Source organism: Trematomus bernacchii, unplaced genomic scaffold (genome assembly GCF_902827165.1).
Source record: "Trematomus bernacchii unplaced genomic scaffold, fTreBer1.1, whole genome shotgun sequence".
NCBI lineage: Eukaryota > Metazoa > Chordata > Actinopteri > Perciformes > Nototheniidae > Trematomus > Trematomus bernacchii.
In genome coordinates this window covers 6803189-6821458 of record NW_022987582.1, presented here as the reverse complement: position 1 = coordinate 6821458, position 18270 = coordinate 6803189, and the positions used below count along the sequence as shown (strand labels likewise).

At 38.5% G+C, this 18270-nt stretch overlaps 1 protein-coding gene across 2 annotated transcripts in view; it reads left to right on the top strand.

Moving 5' to 3' along the window:
• The window catches only part of LOC117480726 (F-actin-uncapping protein LRRC16A-like), a 64014-nt gene that overhangs the window by 10453 nt on the left and 35291 nt on the right, over positions 1-18270 (top strand). For both annotated transcript variants that reach the window (XM_034128162.1, XM_034128161.1), the window contains exon 3: positions 13962-14012. In XM_034128162.1, coding sequence (XP_033984053.1) covers positions 13962-14012 — 51 coding nt within the window. The remainder of the gene's footprint in view (positions 1-13961; positions 14013-18270) is intronic.

Genomic DNA, 18270 nt, shown 5'->3' with positions numbered 1-18270 from the left:
AATAATATAAAATACATACTATCAACAAATTATAGCATTTGAGAAGCTCACATCATTTAATGTTTAAATAAACAATAACCTCAACAATTAATGAAGGATACAAATAGCTGTAAAATTAATCATCTAATTAATTTAAAATCCAACTAAAAATAACTTCTGAAGACTAAATCCTTAATACTAGTCATTTATTTGCAGTGCTTTTAGATGTCATTTTTGGAACACTCTTTTCCTTTAAATGCAATAACGCCTTTGCACAATTTATTTAGAGCTTCCAGCCCCCCTAACCCTCAGCGTGGGAGGGGAAACATACACACGCCAACAGAGAGAGATCACAGTTGGCCTGGTGAGGATTGTATCCACCTCCATGTTTGCAGGCGACAGTGTCAAGTATAATTAAGTCCAGCTGTGAGACATGTGTGACTTGTTTCCTGCCTTAGACAAACCAAAAATGTGATATATTTAAACATTTAGTACCCTCAGTATGAAATTACCTCATTAGGTTCACATCTTTACTTCTGCTTAAACAAAGCAACGTGCTATCTTCTCATGCATTTAAACAGGATTGAAGAACCTAAAAACACTTCAAAGCAATGCCTCTCATCTTGAGTCTGATTTGCTGTGTCATACTGTGACCAATCCATCCAGGGCTGCCTTACTGTGTAGGCTGAATGCAGATGCTAGTTTACGTTAGTCAGGGAGTCTAATTTTAGCATGCTCAGCATATTCACTATCACACAGTTATTTCAGCCTCTTTCTGAGTGCTTTGGTTTCTGAAAAGGGCTCAGCTGAATGAGTCTGTTAATTAGGAGGGATTTTGTGTGGAGTGTGTTGCCAGTATGTGTTTGTGTGTTGTCTTGTGCAGTGGACAAAGACTGTACTTCCTACGACTGCCTTTCAGCTCTTAACTACAAAGCATCAGACCATGTAGCAGCATAACCTCCCTGCAGTTATAGAGAAGGAAACCATATGAGGGCTAAGGTTGAACATGTTTAGAGTCTTTGTATCTATCTCTTTTATTCTGTGTTGTTATGCTATCCACTGACCTGAATGGTAGTTCGTTTTATAGTAAAGCTTAGCATGTTTCCAGTCCACAATGTGCTGCAAAAGCCTCCCTGGAGAGATATTAACCGGCCACATAGCCTGGCTCCATGCTAGCCCCGCCTACATTCATTCATCTTCATTATCTCAAAGGTCAGGGTCATTGTCACTCAGACAGTCTCAGTAATATAATTGACCCAGCCTCAGGTCTTTGGCTCGATAGGTTTAATTGTTATAATCTTATACTGACTTCTATGTCTGTAAAAATGCAGGATCAAATATGGCACATGGGTTTTGGTGACTTCATAGAGCTCTTTTTGACCACTTCTTATTTTCATGACAACGAGTAATGTGTAAGCTTGAGTTTTGTTCTAAATCTGCACATTTTTGCACCATGTGAACATGCTGAAGTGGTATGGCTGGTCCCGTATCTCGTGTTTGGTCAGACTGAAGGAAAAGTGGCTGTTGGGTGTTTATTGTGTAATGGCCTCTTTGGTACAGTGTCAGTCTGCTCTTGTTGGATGTAATTAAATGGGGTTTGTAGGTCGCAGACAACAGCCAGCATTGATCGGATTATAATGACATTTGTGCACTTTGTTTTTGTGGCCATTTACTATGACAATCAGGCCTAATCAATGTGATGTTTTCTGTCCAAACACTGACCCCTGAGTGATACAAAAATAAATAAGACTACATGCATAGTTAATCTTTTTCAGAGAGGCTTTCATTTTGAGAATTAAACCAGATCAATACAGATCAATGCAGATCAGAGTAGAAAGGAAGTACGTGTATGATGTCGGACAGTTTGGCTCTGCGTTCAAGGTCTGAGTTAGAGACAGTCATAGGCACTCATGCAGCTATTTTTTATCAGAACAACTGCACTGACCTCTCTACTACCTCTCTCTTATGCCTTTGCCACATGGTTAGTTTTAATAGTGTCCTTGTGGTTGATGTTGCGATACTGTTTTTATCGTTGCCTTCTGCAAACTGCTAACATTATACCCTTTCCTTCATTGTTCTATTTGATGGTTTTTCTTCTTATTGTTTTTATTTAATTGTTGTCATACATACAGTATTCAGAGTTATTAGTGGGTTCAAATCCTATATATATATATATATATATAACAGACAACCTGGTCTCACCAGAATGCGTGACTCCACCACGACTCCTTAACACCGCAGTGCGTGGTGAAGTCACGAACTTTGCTACATTTACGTGTCTGCACCACGCAAACAACCCCAATGTAAAGTGAATGAGGCTCCTTTGTCGTGGTGCACACACGCATTTCTACAACGTCCCGCAGTGAGCTTTTATTCTATAAAACGTTTTTTAAAATCTACTTTATAGCTTGTAGTAACTCACGGGAGGCTTCTTTTATTTTATTTGTATTCATAATCATTTTTATTTTTCGTCAGAATGTATTATGGTGCATTAGTTACGAATTGTTGTTCTCAAAAAACAGTGCATTGTGTGTAATACAACTGTGATTTTTATTAAATTAGTTAGTTTTTAAGGAACGCCAGAGCTTCAGCTGTGTCAAATAGATTGTTCTCTTTAGTTAACGTTATTTAAAAGATAATTATATTCCTATTTGATCATGTCCCCTTTATTGACACAGAGAGCAATGTGAGCGTCCATTCCCATTCATTTTACACCCGGAAGTAAGTATTCTCCTTACTGTCGATTGATTTTACAGTGATATCTGCACTACTCATCGACTCAAAAACACCAGATTATCCTTGTTAATTACCCAACATTGATTGGTTTAAATTGTGTGCAATGCTTTTGTAATTTTCCCCTTCGATTCGGAGAAACAAATATGTGTTCAGAGTTTAGGATGGCCGAAGACACTACACTACCCAGAATCCTCAGCTATTGTTCCGCTTTGCCTCAAGCTCTGTGATTGGTTGACCTCCAACTGCATTCCATATGGAAAAAAAACGTTTCGTAAAAGATAAAATCATACTTTATTCAGCAGTGCTTGCTTTACTCTTTGAAAGTCATCACATGAATGCATTGTAATGAATGGTTTGGCTGCATTAAACATTACACATCTGTCGTAGTTCTTTATTTATCTACAGAGATCGGGCCTCAGAATAGACCGGAAACTATTCTTTTACCGTTCGGTTTTAATTTCACAATAAAGTTAGTAGTAATAATTTGTTTTGATATTATTGTTTTTTATTAATTACTAGACCGCTGGGTCATGTTAAGACCATCTTTTCTGTGTTGCTGTGGGTTTTTTACATCGCTTTTGTGTTACAAATATCAAAACAATAACAGAATATATCCGTCGTAAACTAAACCAGAAACAGCAGTATATTTTATTTTGTTAACACTGTAAACTTGACAGCTTTTTAACCCGCACCTCCTACTGGTTAAAGCACGTTATTACACGTTTAGAGTAATTGCAATGCAGGTAGATTGTGTTGCTTTTTAATGACTGTTTTAAAATGCCTTTTTCTTAATGTCTTTCATTTTTGTAAAGCACTTTTGAATGTGTTATATTTGATGAAAACATTTAAATATTAAGAGTACATACTCTTAATATAGTGGGACAGTGGAAGGTCAATGATATAAATAATATAGAATAGAAAATATCAAGAAGATACTGTAAGTGATCTCTACAATAAAACAGTTTAGTGCCTGATAGGAGGATGTGCAAAACAGACAAACTAATAAGGCTTTATTTAAACATTAAAGAATACTTTAGGTTAAGGTCTTCTTTTAAATAAGAAAAAAGCTTTGGGGGTATCTACAGATATTAAGCCTGACAAAGTACTTAACGTCTAATATATTGCATGGTTTGTTTTGGAACTTGACAATCAACTTTCCTGCAATGTTAACTATGTTGAAGCACTTATTTTAACTGATATTATACATATTAATTATACTCTTATAAGATGTATGTAGATAGTATAAGAAATGTGCAGAATATGTTTAATGGTGGAGGCACACAGATATCGATAGATGTCTTGTAATGCACTGTTGATGAACCTGTGACCCAAGTTTTTCATTCATTGCATAACTACACCGTAGTTGTGTATATGATATGTCAATAAACCTTAGAAAATCTTGAAAGGGATGTGCAAAATAGCCATTATATACAGTTTTTAATGAACTATTAGTAGAGAATAACGAGTAATGAATATGCTTTATAGGGATCTGCAGATAAATATTTAGTCTTCTCAAGCACCCACTACCAAATATCTCGCCTGATTGTTGGCTGAATTCACTGAATTTTACTCAGGTGTAACTAAAGTCTGATTTAAGGGTTGTTTATATTTCACATCATTAATCCAAATCTGTAAAGTAACTAAAATAAATGTAGTGGAGTAAAAATACCAGGTTAACCTTAAAGAAAGCCCTCAGGATTATAAAAGACCCCCATCACCCCAGCCACAAACTGTTCTGTCTGCTGCCGTCTGGCAGGCGGTACCGCAGCATCCGGACTAAAACCACCAGACTCAGGGACAGTTTCATCCCACAGGCCATAAGACTATTAAACACCTGAACTTAGAAACAACATCCATAACATTCATCTGGCTGCTACTTAGAAATTATTTATCTAATATATCATATTCCAATCACTTGTATATAGACTCCTATTGCACTATTTCACTTTTTACTATTTTACTATTTTTCTTTTTGTATTTACTTGCACTATTTGTTCTGTGTAGCCTATCTGTTTTATTGTGTTGCACTGTTGGAGGAGACTGTGACCTAAGGGGGGGTAGGACACGTTCTAAGCACATGGTGTAGTCCCATAGCTGAGGATTCTGGGTAGTGTAGTGTCTTCTGCCATCCACACACTCCGAAATAAAAATGTGTTTCTCCGAATCGAAAGGGGAAAATACAAAAGCATTGTACACAATTTAAACCAATCAATGTTGTGTAATTAACAAGAGGACAATCTGGTGTTTTTGAGTTGATGAGTAGTGCAGATATCACTGTAAATAAAATCAATCGACAGTAAGGAGAATACTTACTTCCGGGTGTAAAATCCTCCGTTATCCAATGGGAATGGACGCTCAGCTCTTTGGGTCCGTAATACAATAAAGGGGACATGATCAAATAGGAATATAATTATCTTTTAAATAACGTTAACTAAAGGGAACAATCTATTTGACACAGCTGAAGCTCTGGCCTTCCTTAAAAACTAACTAATTTAATAAAAATCACAGTTGTATTACACACAATGCACTGTTTTTTGAGAACAAACATTGGTAAATAATGCACCATAATACATTCTGACGAAAAATAAAAATGATTATGAATACAAATAAAATAAAAGAAGCCTCTCGTGAGTTACTACAAGCTATAAAGTAGATTTTAAAAACGTTTTATAGAATAAAAGCTCACTGCGGGACGTTGTAGAAATGCGTGTGTGCACCACGACAAAGGAGCCTCATTCACTTTACATTGGGGTTGTTTGCGTGGTGCAGACACGTAAATGTAGCAAAGTTCGTGACTCCACCACGCACTGCGGTGTTAAGGAGTCGTGGTGGAGTCACGCATTCTGGTGAGACCAGGTTGATAACAGACCTTTGTAAGGAAAATACACCTTTTACAGGTCTGTGTTCTGTACTTTGTGCGCAATCATGTGTGTCAGTGTGTGTGTCCTCATTATGGGTGTGGATTTTGACAGATCAGCAATATGTTGAACTGGGTATTGATGTTTCTGACCCTGACTCAATGAAATATAACACATTTCCTCAACCCTGTTTTGTAAAAACGCAAAAGCAGTGTGTTCTCCTCTTATTGTTTTAATCATAACCTCAGAGGTTATTAAAGCATTTATTTATTCATGTTATAATCTTAATTCAAGTAGCTTTAGTTGTTGTCATAGATATGTCACCTTCTGTGCTTAATTTGGGATACATCTTGTTTTTCCGGTCAAGCATAATGCACCCAATAAAAGGTTTCTCTGTTTTCCTTGTTAACCCAGTGTTAAGTTTAAATCCTCTTCATGTGTATTTGATCATATTTACTTAATTGTATAAATCTAATCAAGAGAGGACCTTGTATTGCTTTTGAGGAATTACCATTCAAGATCTAAACCACACTAATTGTGTTTTTATCATCGAAATCAGTGTTCAGCACTGCGTGTGTTTGTGTGTGCGTTATTAGTGCCGGCTGATGTTATCTACCCACTCCAGAGGGAAACCACGGGTCAACACCAGCCGCGAACGAACCCCCCCCCCCTCTTCCTCTCCCTGCTCTGCCTTTGTCTCTGTCATGCCTTTCTTCTTTCTTTCTCTCTGTCATACCTGTGTACGTCTCCCTTCCTGACAAAGCACTGTACTTCACATTGAGGAGGGTTTCCACTTGTATTTTTCTTTGTTACTTGTAAAAATAATAACCTCTGCTCCTTTCTGTTTATGGCTTTTCATCCCTGTGGTCTGCAGCAATATCCTTTTTACCCAGAAACCTTGGCTCTCCATTGCATAGCTACACACACACACACACACACACACACACACACACACACACACACACACACACACACACACACACACACACACACACACACACACACACACACACACACACACACACACACACACATACTACTCTCTCCTCCCCATTGTGTCTGGCTGGCATGCTGATGAATGAATGAACCCTTGTGATTTTGTCCTTATCTCTGTAACCTAAACACACACAGGGTTATTTTAGGACGCCCTGCAGGCTGACTCAGTTCTGGGTACACGCCCCTATCAATCCCACCAGGTCCAGTATCAAAAGATTCTGATATCCATCCAGTGTTAGAGGGAGTCCTGCCAAACTCGACTGTAATCCGAATTTGAAAGCACAATCATTTAATCCCTCTGCCCGACCCTTTGAATGCTTGGTCAGCCTCACAGTGAGTCACATTTGGGGGTTGTTAGGGAGGCATTGATACACAGGCAGCATGCAGAGATAATGCATACAGTTACATGCTATGAATAACGGTTATTGATTTTACCCAATTCAGTAAAAAGGATTTTGTTTTCCCTGCCACAACCGAAGGCACATTTTATTGCTGTAACGGTTTGCCATACATATGTCTCATTTATTATTCAACACATTGTGCATATTCACTGACACTTTGATTCTGACTGAAAACAAGACAAGGCAATAATGACAAATAAATTAAAAGTACAGCATGAAATGTAACATAATCAGAGACCACACATTTATTCATGCCTCAGCTTGCTGCAGCTGTGGTCTGATGAGGCTGGCCAATCAGATGTGTTCAGGAAGTACCACTGTCAGCCCCCTTTGTTCCCCGCCATGCTCATCTCCTCAGCAGTAAAACACAAAATGATGAGCATGCCAGTGATAAAAGAGAATTGATGTCTCTCTCTTAAATCTCTCCATGGCTGCTGGCGCACTGTGGGGAGGATTATTTATTAAAAAAAAGAGGAATGTATCATGAGAAAATGAAAAACAGCTTGGCTATTAGGAGTCTTGTTCCTGGAAACATTTTGAATAATTAATCTATTGTGGTGCCATAGCAATAACTGCCAATTTCTTTGTTCTTTTTTGTTATACTCATAAAATCCTATAAACCATTGAAAAAGTATTTGTGTGTTGTCTGGCCTTAAGGAGACTGTAGACAGACCACCACACTATCTGGTGGATGTTGTGTCAGGTAGTGTGATATGGAGGGGTTCAGACTATCATATCCTAAGACCAGACAGTACATCATGTTAGCTGTTCCATCTCTGAACCATGCTGTAGTAAAAAAAGAGTATTACTTACTCGCATTATACTGTGGTTTTGGCGCAGTGAGAGTCTGCAGACATTACAGGACCAGACCTCAGCTGCACTGTCAGCAGATAGTCTTGGCAGCGGGGAATCAATGTATTGTAAAACAAATTATTTCTCTGCCCGAGTTAAGGGAGGTTTGGTGTTTTTTATTTCTTGAACCTGATTGAATTGGCCTCAGAGGAAATCCCACCAGGATCTCTCCTGTGTCGCATGATTGTGGGTCATTCTCAGTTGTCCCTCTCTATCATCTAAGATTATCTCTTTGGCTTTGGAGCTAATTCCCACTGCAGGCGTATTGCAGGAAAACAGAAGAGAATGCTTCCTCTGCGGCTAAGAGGATTAAAGTTTTGAATTGTGCTCAGGGTCCTTATTTGTAGGGTACAGTTGGGAGACTGCTAGATGTTATTTAAAACTGAATGCAACATGTTATTGATGTTAGACTTTATAGAAAAAATACTAACTTATATATGGTACTATTTTATACAATACCTTTTAATATATACTGTAAATACATGGCTTTTCAAGAACTGTCTCTACATTAGAGGTCTTTACGCATCCAAAATGTTGGACCAAATTGGAAATGGATCCTGAAACTGACAAGAAACCAGACAAGCATAAATTACTACAAAAATAGAGACCAAAACAAAACCTTATAGAGAGAGAACAACATCACCTGCAGCAGCCCAATGTTGAATTTCAAGAAGCCATTGTCGAAAAACAACATAACAAAAAAGAATGAATGGAAAACAAAAGAAAACTCTTTGAAGCACCCTTTATGCTGCTCTTTAATGGTGTTATGGTGGTTTACAAGATGTGCATTTGCAAAACCAAACAGTTTTCCTCAATCTTGAAGTTGTTACTCTTGCAACACCAATAAATAAATAAATACAGTTTGAAAGAAAGCCTGATGAGCATAAATCTCACCTCAAATGCATGGACTTGTAAAGACGTCTACCTTGCTAATGATACTCGACTGTATGTCTGCCTTGTATACTTGCTGCTGTACAGTATGTTAGCCTGTTGCAAAACAGCCTGGAGAGTCTTGCTCCTCTCTTACACTGAGTTACACCATCCCTGATTATCATAGATAAAAGCGGGATGGTGTGTTTGTTTTTTTCTGCTCCATGTCTCAAGATACACACAAGCCTCCTCTATTGAATTCATTCACCCACGCACCACTCAAGCCTATGCATATTCATATGTATTGTGTAAACAAGGGAAGAGTAACACAAATATAGAATGGAAAGAGAAATAAAAGAGAGAAAACCATTTCATGTTACCTTTACAATCTGTAATGTTGTGTGAGTCTCTTTTACAGTATTCACTTCTTCATGCTGCAGTCGCTGACGCTTTTATTTCTTTCACAGAATGGATTTTACTGTGCAGAGATGGTTTGATTATCCAATAGTCAAACATTCCACAGCATAAAGTCTCACATTGTAGACAACAACGAAGGCACATCATGGCCCTTTTTACCATTTTATAACCTTCTGTTATAATATAGTGTAAGTATGTTTTAAGGTGATTGTTTATAATCCCGCAAGAAAGGTTGTGGCTAAAGAAGGCTGAGGACATTAAGAGATAATGGGAGGGAAGAGGAAAGAAGTGCAGGAGAAGAGGAATGAATGCATGGTGAGCTGATTGATTTCAGTGTTTTAAATGCTAAGATGGGGTCATCCTAGCAGCATTGGTTTAAACCGAGATGAAACGGCTTTTAAACACTTCCCTTCATTAAATATCTGCTTCTCTGATTGGATTTAAATCTTGGCTCCTTATCAGCATAACAGCACTTAGAATCTATTAAGTAATTTCACTCTTTGCCCTTCATCCGCCTCTGCTTCTCTCACTCTCTCACGCTCCGTCTCCCTGGTGTCCACTCTGCTGTCCTCAATGCCCGATCTCCCTCTCTCCCTCTCTCATTCTATTTCTCTCTTTTTTTTGCATGTTCCTAAAAATACTCTCATCCTGCTCTGCTGTGTAGACAGTTTCGGTTTGCAGCCAGTACATCATGACTCATTAATGTTACGCACAGACACAAATGCGCATGCAGGATCTACTGGCATTAGCAATAAAGAGCCTGTGTCAGCAGCGGTGTGGGGGGGAATGTAATTGTGTCTGGGTTTTTTTTTCATTGCATTATTTCTATTTCTTTTTTTTAAATGTCAAGATATGATTGGAAATGACCCTCACAGTTTCCCAGAGCCCAAGATCATTTTGCCAACAATTGTTTGTTTTGTTAAGTCCACAGTCCAAGATCAGCAAATAATTCCATTTATGAAACTAGAACCAGTAAATGTGAAAACTTGAATTAAACCAGTATGAGTGTTTATTATTTTATGTCAAGTGATGGATCACTAAACCGCTTAACCATTTAGGTAGAATTTGTATAATGTTTTTTGGTACCATCAGGGTTTTGAATGATATTGCTCTCACCGAAACAAATTGTGGTGTAATAGTGTGATAGATGGAAATAATAAGGCGTGAATACACCCCAAGACATGATGGATAAATAAAAGCATTTTTCTGCTGGCGGTAGATTTCCTGCAGTGCTGCCACAGCTGAATGAGATGAAACACTGCTCTGTTTTGCTTCCTACAGAGAGGAAGCTTAACTGTAGGCCAGCGTGAATCTGGTTTACGGGGTAACAACTCATTGACATTCTCAAGCAAGACTTGGCTCTGCAGCGAGCTTCTTTCATGTGTGAGGGTCTGGCACTGTGTGTGTGTATGTGTGAATATGTATTCACAAATGTATGTGTGTGTGTGGGAAGTATGGGCTAGCTGTTACCATAGTAACTCAAAGTGTGTGAGTGTGCACATGTGTGTTGGAGGGGGGGTATGTGGGGTTGACAATTTGACAGGAAAAAAGATAATCTGGGAATGGTAATACCATGAAAGGACTACTGCTGTGTGTGTTTACTGTGCCTGTATAAGAGAAGTGTGTGTCAAATCTGTATATTATTCTTATTTATTATCAGAAATTCTCTATTAGAGATTTGTGTGTGTGGCAGGCCAAGGAGACAAATGGTGTGTGTGTGTGTGTGTGTGTGTGTGTGTGTGTGTGTGTGTGTGTGTGTGTGTGTGTGTGTGTGTGTGTGTGGTGTGTGTGTGGTGTGTGTGTGATGTGTGTGTGTGTGTGTGTGTGTGTGTTGTGTGTGTGTGTGGTGTGTGTGTGTGTGTGTGTGTGTGTGTGTGTGTGTGTGTGTAGTGTGTGTGTGTGTGTGTGTGTGTGTGTGTGTGTGTGTGTGTGTGGTGTGTGTGTGTGTGTGGTGTGTGTGTGTGTGTGTGTGTGTGTGTGTGTGTGTGTGTGTGTGTGTGTGTGTGTGTGTGTGTGTGTGTGTGTGTGTCAGAGAGAGCGTGACAGCAGATGCTCTCTGGTCTTGTGGACATGCTCCAATGCTGCTGCCATCTGGTTGGCTGAGTGGAACTGAAGGCGGGATGATGGTCGCTGAGAAATCAGTTGCTGATGGGATGGCTCAAGGCTTTAAGTCACAGCAGAGAGAGAGAAAAACACCCTTCTCTTATGGGACGATATCAACATTAAGAAAAATATTTCAAAAGTCTTATACAACACAAGGTTCATGCACAGCTCCAGTTAACAACATAACAGACAGCTTTAGTAAAGCTCAATTAAGAAACTCAACATTATATTTCACAAGTTTGTGAAATGTGAACTCCACTCTGACATGAAACAGGAGGGTGATATGGCTGTGTCCATTTAAAAGAGCAGATGGAGAGAGTCCTGGCAAAGTGCAGAGGGGCAGTCATGCATATACAGGGGGAGGGGGAAAAACTGAAGGAAAACCAACATGAATCAGTATTAATACAGGTTGGACAAGCCATTAAGTGCACTGAATTCAATTTGTAAGGAAGTCATAAACATGTCCTTTAATGCAATAGTTGACTAAGTATGACATTATTTACCACCCTCTCTGGACTGGACAGTAAAGATGAAGCCTCAGCGGTCAGTTGGTACTGTCAGCGGTTCTTGGTCATTGTTGTGACTGCAGCTGTAGCTATTTCACTCCGGGAAAGCACTCTGATGTTCAGAAGTCCTTTGATAAAACCTGGTGTTTTTTTTATGTATTATTAATAAATAAAACTATGACTTTCTGCTGTCTGACACACACAACCAGGCCTCCTGTCTACGGAAGATAGAAGGGTTTTTTTGTGTCACGGATGTCTGTTCCCTATCTTTGATGTCTAGGCAGCCAAACTCTTTATTCCCACAACTTCTGAGAGACTGCAGAAGTCCATATCTTTTACAAAGATATGATTGTGCTGTTGCTTTGTTGACAATACTACAGTATAATATAATTACATTTTGGAACCTTTTTTGAGTACGATAACATTGATTGCACCAAAGTGATTGCTGAAGTGACATTGATAATGAGGTCCAACAGGGCAAGTAATAGGGAGTCAGATGATGATACAGTTTAGGGCCATTCCAACTTTTATTTTTTATTTTTTATCTTTGCACCAAAGATTGTGACATTCTGACATTTTCTAAAATAACCCTTTTCTAAATGATCAGGGAATCCAATGTTGTTCCACTGATGGCCAAACCTATAACAAAATAAGACCTTCATTTAAGATTATCTAATAGTAATCTATCTTTTTTTAATTGAAACTAAACAATTCCATAACCAGTATATCTGCATGCAGAGTATTTTAACAAGAGCTGCTGCACAGAAATGAGACGTGGTGAGAGTTGATGGTAGCAGTGGAGACTGGTGCTCTTCAGGAGAGGTTATCTTTGGGCACACAGGCCTGCCTGTCTCCATCACATCAAACCTCACAACCCTGCCTGTGGAGCTGAGCCGCAGAGGGCTGGGACACACTGTCATCCTTTCTATTTGTTTTTGCATCTTCAAAAAGATTGTGACAGTTTCAAGACTTTCCTTAATCCTGTGTTCTCTCTTCAGTTATTTTCCCTTTCCTTGTTGCCCTTCATGCTGGACTTTGTTTTACTTGAACTTGTTTCTTATGGTGTGCTCCCAGACTATTTTATTTTGTATTTGCTTTCAAACTTTCTCTTAATCTTTCTCTCACCTCTTATGTCTTTCTGCTTTCAGCTTCTCATACCCCTCCTTGCCCTTACACACTTATTTTTGTATGTTTTATCCACTCTAAACTAGCTTTTCTTCTTTCTTCCTTTCATCCTTATGTTCCCTCTTTCATCCCCTGACATTTTCACTTCCTTTGAGACTTGTACACAAAACCAACAGGTGTAAGTAGATTATCATGAGGGCCGTACAGTGGTGACATTTAGACAGCATATGACATTACAGTTTAATTCCAGTATGCTGTCAATGCAGAGTGAAAGAAATGATAAAAGACATGACTTGCTTCGAGAGTATTGAGGTTGTAGCTGTGATGATAGTGCCCCATGCCTTTTTTAACAACCGGGATGTTTTTTGTCAAGAGGGTAGATGACAGTGTCTCTTTAATCTTTTGAAGTTCAGCTTTGGTTGGGTTGCCACATTTTTGAAAGGAGGAAATCCAGTGTAATGGCACATTGTGTAGGGCCAAAATCTTTACCACATATTCTTATCGTAGACTGTATGCGTAACAATTAGATAGATTTGTATGCAGATTTGCAACAATGTTTTCTAATATACTGACTACCAGAGACTAGTGTTACCACATCTATCATCTCTAACAGTATCACATTTAATGGCATTCTCAGTGAACCAGATGTAAGGCCCTTTAAGGCTGCTCGTCTGGATAGGAAGGTCAAGGTTATGCATTCCAGTAATGCGTCTTCAGCTAAGTCCTCACCATGTGCTCTAATTAATGTAACAGTGGCAGCCGGTTCCCAGGTTGCTCAGCAGACAGAAAGACACAAATAAGATCACACATACTGACCTGAAATTGCCAACTCATTAGGGGTGGTTCAATGAAAACAATGGCAACATGGCTTCCTTTAGAGCAGGCACTTCTGTACATGTCACTGTCTGTTTATACGTTTTTTTTGTTAAGATAATTTATTTTCATTGTCATGTATTTTGTGTCTTTCCATACTGACTGAAATGTGTTTGAGTCACAAGCCTTTTTTCTGGATGAGTCAACAGGCTAACTCTGCGCTCTTTGTCATTTCCCTATGCGTGTTGGTCAGAGTGTTTACAGCTACATACTCATTATTCTCTCTGTTCTCCCTCTCTTGTCAGGCCCTTGCATCCCACCGAGCCTACCTCTTGACAGCACGCATTCCAGCAAAGGTAAGAGCAGCAACTATAAATTCATTCCAAATCAAAAATACTGCATGATATCAGATAAGTAAATATTTTAAAATATGTCTTCACTTTTAGGTCAACTACATAATTTGAATAGTTTATCAAACTCTTTTTCAACGTCTTCTCAAACTAGATAAGTGGATATAAAAAGGAACTTGAAATTTGAGTTTTAAAAGTTTATTATACACAAAACAATTTGCCCTCAAAATGTGCTTAGTAGTTATTTGAAAGATTTCCAACATATCACTATATATCTTTCAATATTCAAGATTCAAAGGTTTTATTGTCATATGCACAAGGCTACAGTCTAGAAATGGCAATGGAAATCTTATGACCTGAGCTCCTCCATCAATCCAACCAACGTATATAATAAAATACAAAATAAAGAATGCAAAAAGTCTATATACATGTAAATAGAATATGATATGTACAAGATCAGAATATGAAATCAAATAATGTAAATTAAGACACAATTAAATACGGTTTATTGCGTTGATAACTATTTATATAAATAAGTATATTATATATATATCTTCATTATGTAACAATGTCTCATTCATTTGTGCACTGTTCTAATGGTGTCTTCAGTTACAGCAGTGCAGCTATAGAATGTCACATACATCATGTCGACATCATTTTACACAAAAACCAAAAGCACACATTCACAAAAGGAAACTGCGCTGGGACTGTATATGAACACAGAATGCAAACCAGTCCTCCTGGTAGGAAAGAGTAGTATTTCACAGTATTTTCCCAAAGCCACATGATAACATCACATCATCTCTTGTAACAGGTCCAGGAAATACTTAACAACTTCCCTTCAAAAAGCTGTATGTCTTCCAGTCAATACGATGCCTTCAGGGACAGTTTAGGTGATTGATTAGTAGCTTGAAAACTGATTGATGGTATTACTCGGGGTAGAAGAGGCCATAAAGAATATTCAAGCTGACCCCATTTCACTTGACATCAGATGTTTCCAGTGTTATGAGCTGCAGGTTCAGGATCTGTTGATTTAGCTGCCTCTGCATCTGTTTTCTATTTGTGCGTTGAAGGGATTACACACCTGCTCAACAATGCTCCTCGCTTCTTCAGTACTGTTCGAGAAGACTGTCTCTAATTTTATTTACTTCTTTGTTGTACTTTGATCTTGCTGCAGCATTTTGTTATGGAACAGTTTGAAGGTGCATCTTGTGAATTTAATTTGGTAGAAGCAAGAGGCCCTTTTAAGGTTGAATATATTAGACTTAAGGTGATGAGGCATGACGTAGCTACAGTATGTATGTCTCTGAGTTGTTTTTCCACAATAAAAGCAGAATTCCTCTGTTCAGAAAAAAAACAAAAAAGCTCTACCCCTTTCTTCCCTGGCTCTGCTTAGCCAGATGAGATTACAACATCAGATCACCTCTGCTCTCCTTCTTTCTTTAAGCCATTCGTCAAGCTTTCTCCCTCTCATTTTCTCCTGCTTTTCCAACAAACCAGATTACTTCCTCTTCTCTTCATCCCTGTCTCTCGCTCTGTGTTTTTCCCCTTTTATCTATCTGGTTTTCTTCCCCCTCTCATCACTGTGCCAAAGGTCAGTAGGGATAACCTACACTGTCTTAAATCCACTTTAATAGATTATTTACATTATTAATTCATCTTTATCTGTGTTTAAAAGACCATTACAAATATAATGTTTAAAATGGCTTGTTTTCTGCAACAAAATTCCAAAATGTAAAGGTTTTAATAAAAAAAAAACATGTTATTTTTCAGATGTTCCCATTACCAGTAATGCAAATGTTGTGTGAGTGTCTTGCAGCACACAACAACATCCATAACAAAAGCTGACTGGTATAGTATTTCTCCTTGGTATTGATTTTTGTAATGTGAAATCTATATTACAGTGGAGATAAGTCAACTGTAAATGAAGATTAGCCTCTGCTCATTGTTCCAACACACGAGCTATTGACTGTATACATCCTCTGTATATTCAGTTTACTAGTTTACTGCTAAATCAGTTATGTTGAATCTAAGCTTAGATGATGATAATGGCTGTTGATGCTTTTAACCATTTGAGTTTATGCTCTGTCTGGAATCCCAGAGTTGCGTCTAAACACACACGAGAACAATCAGTTGGAGTGGCTTTCGTCAGTACTGCTCTTCTAAGCTCAAGGCCTTAATATTAAAGTAAATACATTGCAGTGGCAGTAAACCCTTAGTTTAACACTTTTCTGTGTATCTGTCTTAGTAGTAGAAATTCCCCCTTTTGCCCTCTCATTCACTTCTCACCAAGGTTTCCTTTGTGCACCTCCAATTGATGGTTGGCTCCTCTTGAGAGGCTGCAGGGCCTTACAGTCTGTCAGTGCCTCCTCCCAGACATGCCCACATGCTCTCTCACACACACACTCACACACTCACACTCACACTCACACTCACACTCACACTCACACTCACACACACTTTCATTCATCTCTCCCTCCCCTGACTCTTTTTTTCTGTAGCCTCTTGTTGCTGTATTTTCCACATACCTGTATACCCCGTCTTTATCTCTCTCTGCTTTATGTCAGACATTTGTGAGTTTTTAAAACAAAAGATCAGGCTGGGGCATACATTTTTCATAACTTAGATATAGTAAGCAGACAACATTACATAGCAATTGATAACATAATGCAGACCATCCCATAAAACCTGACAAATCTCACATCCTGGTTAATGTTTATAAATCCCAACATCTACAGTTAAATTCCTGTACATAAAAAATTATGCATGAACATACTTAACTTGTGTTTTCCATGAAAATACAGAAAAAAAACTAAAGTGAAGAGGTTGTGATCAAATTACAGACGGACTGTAAACGACTGAGTGAACAATGCAATCACTAACATTTGGTTCCTCCCTACACCTCCCAGCGTGAAGTCTAGCCATTGGCTGGATTTCATATTTATCAGTGCTCACTTATAATTATCTGGCGCTCAATTCAGTGGAATATCATACCAGTCCTTGCTCTGTAAAGTGAACTGATTGACCCTGTTTTAGTTAGGCTTAGACTCTGTTTACCGTGTTTTCTAAAACAGAGCAAAAGAGTTATATTATACAGTATATAATAGTAGAGTCCTGAACTTGTGAATGTACTGCTGTGCCAGCTTGTATACTGTACCTAGTGTCTGCACATTGAATAGACATGCAAGGTCTGTTAACTTGACTTTCCCATCATACCTGGGTTAGTAGGTTATGAAACATAGGTAATACACTTTTGATAGATTATTAACTATTATAATAAGTACTATCCTGCATGTCAGAAATAAATAAAAAAGTTCTGCAATGCCATTTTTTAACATGATGTAACACAAAAAACATCCCAATGTGACATAGAACACATTTACAGCATCATTTACTAGCATATTACACAATGTGTGAACAATTTGCCCAAATAGTGTGGCACATAGATATTCTTGAAAGAGCTCCAAGCATTTTACCTTCTCTTAGCTTGCTAACATTAGCCACCATACTGTAAGCTATGGTCTCTCAGATAAAGAAAGGCTGTAACATCTAAACCCCTGTGTGCTCAATGAGTGTGATTTCATTTTTATAAATTCAACTTTTCTTTACTGAAATTATTTGCAGTTACATAGTCTTGCTTTAAACATCCCTAAAACATTTTTGAATCAATCCATCGTTTTCTTTTGGCCCTTTGCCTTGCTAAATTGTATCTGAATGAGCTTGGATTTCTTTTTAACTGTTTCAGTCTAATAGACTCATTTCCACACGAGTAAGTAACTAAATAAAAATGAATGCTTATGTGTGTGCATGTTCGCATGTGGAGTATTTTCTAGCTCGTAGACTGAACATGAGATAGGAACCACAAGCAGTGCTGTAAAATAAACACACACTGCATACTGTATTCAGACAGTAGACAGACAGTCTGTATCCTCTCCCTCCTCTCATCTCCCAGCCAAGCCTCAGGAACACTGAGCCCACCTGGAATAGTCTGGCCTCGCTCGCTGGCCTGCCCTCAGGCACGGCACCACGTCTGTGTTTGAGAATAGGAGAGAGAGATGGAGAGGGAGTGCAGGGAACTGTCTGCTCCGTATACAGTGGGAGGCATTTGTATTCACAAATTCACCCACTCTCATTAAAGGAGATCTGTCCCTTTCCTTTTTAGGGATGGAAAGACAGGCAGCTGCTCTCTCTTTAAACAGAAATAAAAAATGTGTAGCTGTTAAACTGTTATTGTTGTTTTTAGCTTGACTTGTTTTGAAAGGGG